Consider the following 6,412-nt stretch of genomic DNA (forward strand, 5'->3'; position numbering starts at 1 on the left):
CCCACAAACAGACCAAGCCATACAACTGTCACCCACATTCAGAGGGCTTAGTTCAGTCCAATGCAGGCTTCTCAGCTGTCAAAAACTCACGATTTTTTTTAAACCATTGTTTTAAATACTGAAAGTTTAGTTTAAAAAGAAAATCACTGGTTGGGAATGTTGCTAGCCGGTGGTGACTATATAACTTTAATCCCAGAACTCAGGAGGCAGAGGCAGGCCTGTCTCTGTGAGTTCGAGGCCACGCTACAGAGTGAGTGAGTTCCAGGACAGGCTTCAAAGCTACATAGGGAAACCCTATCTTGAAAAACCAAAAAAATAAAAAATAAAGAGAGGAAAAAAAAAAAAGAAAGACAATCAGCTGGAAGAATGACTCATTGATTAAGAGCACCGAATGTTCTTCCAGAAGACGTGTGTGGATTTGATACCTAGCACTCACATGGTGACTTAACTTCAGTTCCACGGGATACAAAGCCCTCCTCTTACCTCCTTGAACACCAGGCATGCATGAGGTACACAGACATGTAGGCAAAATACCCATATACATTAAAAAAATATATCATTGTGGGCTGGCATGTGCTTACAGTCCCAGCTCTTTGAAAGGCTAACTAAGATGATCATTTGAACCTAGGAATTTCAGGACAGTCTAAGGAACAGAATAAGACCTCATTCGTTCAACAAAAACATATTCTGAAGATCAGTATTGTAGTAGCATGCAGTATCAACTAACTAGGGGGATATATATTAATTCTATATACTTTAAAGGGATTGATGTCAGTGTTTGTGACATAATTATATTCCTTCCTTCCCAAGCCATTGGGTAAGACAAGAAAGATTTCCTTAGAATATATCATCTTATCTCAGTTCTGATGTATATTTAATGCACAGCTTTGTGTTCATTTTCCAATTTTTCCCCAACTACGACGAATGGAATGCAGTGTATCCTAGGTAATATAAAGGTGGTTTAAAGTATATGAAAGATAAAAAAAAAAAACAGCTTATGAAAGATAAAAAAAAAAGCAGCTTTAACCCTCTTTATACTATCTATGATATCCAATATAAGTATTTATCGCACAGCACAGTTTAGGGGATAAGAAAAAAGTCTATACATTTAGTACAGACTTTATTTAAAAGAAAAAAAATTACATTTATTTATTGGGGTGGGGTGTGACTCATGCCACAACACCCATGGAAATCAAAGTTAGAAGACAACTCACAAGAGTTAGTTCTCTTCTTCTATCATGCTGGTTCTGGGGAACACAGTATATCAGGCTTGGCAGCAAAAGCCTTTACCCACAGAGCCATCTTGCCAGCCACAGGCTCAATTTTAGATCAGTGGGAGATGAATCCACAAATACATCACCCACAGACAAGGAGGACCAATTCCACTGCTGCTACTCGATATTTAAAAGCCAAATCCTTAGTTCTGGCCTATTTTCTTCAGCAGCTGGGAGCATTATTTAAGGGGGTGGGGCAGCTCCAACAGCAGAGCAGTTTGGTCTAAGTCAGCAACGATCTGTGTGCTGTCAAAACCCAGATTACCTCTGCCCCACCTAGCTCTAGTGCTCCTGCAGGGCCCCGGAGGCTGTCACTGGGCATGTGATAGTACTCCCTCCCACAGGTGTTGAGCCCAAGAACACTCCTTAATAAACAGTTTACATACGAAATTCTATCTTGGTCTGTTTCCCTGGAAACCTAATCTGTTATGTTTCTCTTATTCTGACTCTGTGTGTGTACGCATGTGCTGCAGAGATCAAACCCATGCTCTCACCACTTTTGTTACCTGACTGTGAGATAATCAAATAGAAGTAAGTAAAAGATAAACTAAAACAAAGAGAACAAAGAGGTTAATTTATATTAAATGCAGAGACCCTGCATATTTAGCCAGGAAATATCCACACTCAGAGACAGTTCTGTTTTCTCTAGCTCCCTGTCTACTCACACCACTTACCTTGGAACAACGCTCTGTAACAGCAGTATCTCTAAAAGAAAATAACTTTTTTTTTTTGGATTTTTGAGACAAGGTTTCTTCATGTAGCCCTGGCTATCCTGGAACTCACTCTGTAGACCAGGCTGGCCTAGAACTCAAGAGATCCGCCTGCCTCTGCCTCCCAAGTGCTGGGATTAAAGGCGTGTGCCATCACTGCCTGGCTGAAAATAACTTTTAAAAAAACATAACCACAATCTAAGATTACTCCAACTGTTTAAGAAACATTAGTGTGTCCAAAATAAGATTCTATGAAGGCCTCTGTTTTGCTGTAAATAATCTCTTAAGTCTCTTTTAAGGTCTAAACTCCTCTTCTTTCTCCTTATCCTTGTAGCTCATCTATCCCATAAATGTATATAATCTAGATGTGCTGAGTTCATTCCTTTATTATTCCATGTTTTCTTCTCTGTGCCCTGTACTTCCTGAGAACTATAAGCTTTACCTAAAAGTTTAGTCAGATTTAGGTTGAACTGGGAACACAGATTCCTCTGTGGTGCTGTGTACTGCTTGCTATCTGGGGTCCATGGCAGGCTGCCGATGCTGACCATTCCTAGATTCTTCTTCTGCGGTGCTGTGTACTGCTAACTGGGGTCCATGGCAGGCTGCCGATGCTGACCATTCCTAGTTCCTTTAATGCTTTAATGACCACACAGAGTAATAGTCTACCATCCCTTGTTATTTATTAGCGAGAATATTTTAGAAAGAAAAATTCTCAAACTGCTTGGTTATTCTGGGGTATAATTTATAGAGGAAAAGCAAAAAGCACACTTGCTTTTCTTCTTTGTCCACCAATATCAAACTGTCTTTCTCTTATTCCACTGTAACACATTCTGCTTTCAGTGTTCTTCTGAGTTACAACCATAAACAACACTATGACTTTCTCTGGCATGTCTTTATGGCTGCAGCAACTGTACATGCACACACAGCATGTGTTCCCTCATATGCACACAGCCATCCACTTTCACTGAACTGCCTTCCAGCTGCTAGCCCCCACATCAGGAACAGGCATTCGTATCTGGGTGAGACTACTCCTGTCTAATAGCTCAGAACCTTCTACAGCAAACACATCTGGATGTGAGAACATAAACAGAGCACACTGTATTCTAAGGAAGGAGGGAGCAGCCAATCCCACACAAAAGCTGATTGGTAGGCCTTAAAGGGATGGCAGGAGCAAGTCAGCTTACACTAACAGCAAGACACAAGTAGGCAAACATCTTTCGACATATCTGTAGGATGGGGCACTATCACACTGTTAGCCTGCTTTTTAGCATGGAGCCATCCTGCATGGGACATGAGAACATCTGTCTCATGTCTACTTTTACTCCAATTTGGATACACTGGATTATCCTCATCTAATAAAAGCAGAAAAGCACCAGCCTGGTCTACAAGAGCTAGTTCCAGGACAGGCTCCAAAACCACAGAGAAACCCTGTCTCGAAAAAAAAAAAAAAAAAAAAAGCAGAAAAGCCTGCAGGTCAACATCTGTGCTCAGGCTAACACACTGTTGTAGTCAACACAGAGCTAACTCCACAAGAGCCTGATAAAGGGTATGTGCCTATAGATAAAGACCAGCAGGGAACTGGAGGAAATGGTTACAGTAAGATAACAAGACTATAAAAACGTACAGCCCTTTCTCAAGTTGCTGTAACCTTGGTTTCCATAATAAATACAACTGAATCTATTTAGTATAATAGAAAAAAAAATAAAGCAAACAAGCTGAGCAGTGGTGGTGCATGCCTTTAATTCCAGCACTTGGGAGAGAGAGGTGGGCAGACCTCTTTGGGTTCGAGGCCAGGCTAGTCTACAGAGCGAATTCCAGAATAGCTAAGACTACACAAAGTAACCCTGTCTTGAAAAACCGAACAAACAAAACAAAACAAACAAACAAAAAGCACTGTGTAAATAAACACTATATTAACGTCTAGCTTCTATAACCTCTTATAATCTACCTTGGGCCTCTTCAAAACTAGCACATCAGCCAGGAGCAGTCACCTGGGGCATGGAAAGGCCTCAGGGCCCTGACCTGGCTCTTGTCCCAGGGCTAACGGAAAGCCTCATCATTCATACTGAGGGATGCTACAAGCACAAGATGGCTTTCTTTTCCCAGTCTGAGCAGAAAGAGGCTCACCGGTGCATACTAAACAGTGACTCACTGTCAAATTCAAATAAGATCTTTTTACCTCGGTCTTCACACCACTCCCAGAAACATATGTTCCTTGTTCTTTTCTGCAGTCAAAGAGAACCTGCTGGCAGAATCCTGAGGCCTTCCCTACAAGAACCCAGCCCTCTCAGGAGAGCTCTGTCTACAGTCCTTCCTTTCCACCCAAACTCTAGCTCCTGGTACTCACCAACCAAGCCATTCTAGGCATGGGACTCATCTCTGAAAACACACTGTGCTAGATAGTTTGATGTTGATAACACAGGCTAGAGATCTCTGAGAAGAAGAAACTGAGATTGAGAAAATGCCTCCATAAAATGGGGCTGTAGGCATGTCTGTAGGGCATTTTCTTAATTAGTGATCGATGTGGGAGGGCCCAACACATTGTGAGTGGTACCATCACTGGGCTGGTGGTCCCGGGTTCTATAAGAAAGCAGGCTGAGCAAGCCATGATGAGCAAGCCAGTAAGCAATACCCTTCCATGGCCTGTGCATCAGCTCTTGACCTGCTTGAGTTTCCATCCGGACTCCCTTTAATAATAAACAGAGATGTGGAAGCATAAGCCAAATAAATCTCCCCATGTTGCTTTCGATTATGGTATTTCATCACAGCAATAGTAGCCATAACTAAGAAACATTTTCACCAAAGACACTAAAAATATATTTCATGATATTAAGGAACTGTAACAACATTATGATTAAATTGTTTTAAAGTTACCCTAAATGGGGAGCACACATGCCACAGTCCAAGTGTAGAAGTAGGAGGACAACCTCCATGGTCAATTCTCTTCTTCCACAAAGTAGGTCCTGGGGCTCACACTCAGATTGTCAGTCTTGGTAGCAAATACTTTCATACATTGAGCCATCCTGCCGGTCTTGTTTGGTATTTTATTTTTAAAAAGAAGACTAATTTTTCAGAGATACATGATGAAATATTACAGATAACAAGAGTATAATGTCTGGGTTTTGAGAAATAAAAGATAACACCTATGGACTTAACACAAGTTAATCAAACACAAGTAGCTAAGAACCGACGATCACTGAAAACCAGATGGACTGTAGAGAGGGTCTAACTACCTTACTACACTGGTCAGTCCACATCTTGTCATCTGTTTGAAACTTTCCATTATAACAAAACCAAATCAAATGACTACCAAGCGATTCCTCCCACTAGGAGACCATGTGAGGGTGGCCTGGCTTCCCGCTCTCCACACTGTCCCCAAAGGCATTTGCCCCACACCTCATGCTTTCTTGCCCACTCAACTTTACTTTCTTCACCCCCCCCCATTTTTTGAGATAGGGTTTCTCTGTGTAGCCCTGGTTGTCCTGGAACTACCTCTTCATGCGATGCTGGCCTCTAACTCTGGGGTGCTGGGATTAAAGGTGTGCATCACCAGGGCCAAGCCAGACTATTTTCTAATTGCAGGCCTATTTTGTTATGTGACAGTCACCAGGTGTGAGCTTCACCTTTTTGTCATGTAAATGTCTTCTTTAAAAAAATTTAGTTTTATTAAATGTATATGCCTGTTTGCCTGCATGTATGTACTCTATGTGTGTGTAGTATCCACAGAGGCCACAAGAGGGAGCTGGAACCCTTGGAACTGCAATTACAGACAGCTGGGTGCCACCACGGACACTGCTCTTAATGGTGAGATGTCTCTCCAGCCCTGTAATATCTTCGTAATTGCATACAGAAACCCCTTCCAGCTTACAGGGTGGGAGGAGTCTCTTAACCAGGCACTTACTTCTGACTAGCTTCCATCTCCAACAGGGCAGACAGAGCTGAGGTTCCTTTCTTCCCAACAGGGGGGCCAGTTGACTCGAGGGAGTGTGCGGAGATGGGCCCAGTCATCTGCAAGCCTTTCATGGCAGTCCCTTTCTAAAGCACAGGAGAGGAGACAGCTCATTAGCCCAGGTAGACCCTGAGATAGCACTCACTCTGGCATCTTTGGGCCCGGAAACCCAATTAACCCAGCAGAGGAACACAGGTTCTCTGTGTTTACCAAATGATGGAAGAAGCTAAGACGCAGAGAGGTTGGTTAATTAAGTAACTCCAAATCCCTGGAGCTGGAATTCAAACTGAAGTTGGCTCTTTTCACATAAGCATTCTAAACGCTCTAATCACAAGTGATCTTGTACACAGGAGGTAGCTGGTGTGAGAAAAGGAGCCTAAGGTTAAAAACAGGGCCAAAGAAGAAACACTATCAGGAAATTAAAAATAATGAACTACTAATATAATATCTTGAATGAATCCTAAGGCATAATGCTATGT

At 42.2% G+C, this 6,412-nt stretch overlaps 1 protein-coding gene across 1 annotated transcript in view; it reads right to left on the reverse strand.

Annotated features, from left to right (window-relative positions):
* Depdc5 (DEP domain containing 5) overlaps positions 1-6,412 on the reverse strand; it is a 124,797-nt gene that overhangs the window by 38,030 nt on the left and 80,355 nt on the right. Inside the window, exon 30 of the mRNA XM_013353345.2 lies at positions 5,886-6,019. Coding sequence (XP_013208799.1) covers positions 5,886-6,019 — 134 coding nt within the window. The remainder of the gene's footprint in view (positions 1-5,885; positions 6,020-6,412) is intronic.

This window comes from Microtus ochrogaster, unplaced genomic scaffold (assembly GCF_000317375.1).
Source record: "Microtus ochrogaster isolate Prairie Vole_2 unplaced genomic scaffold, MicOch1.0 UNK6, whole genome shotgun sequence".
Classification (NCBI taxonomy): domain Eukaryota; kingdom Metazoa; phylum Chordata; class Mammalia; order Rodentia; family Cricetidae; genus Microtus; species Microtus ochrogaster.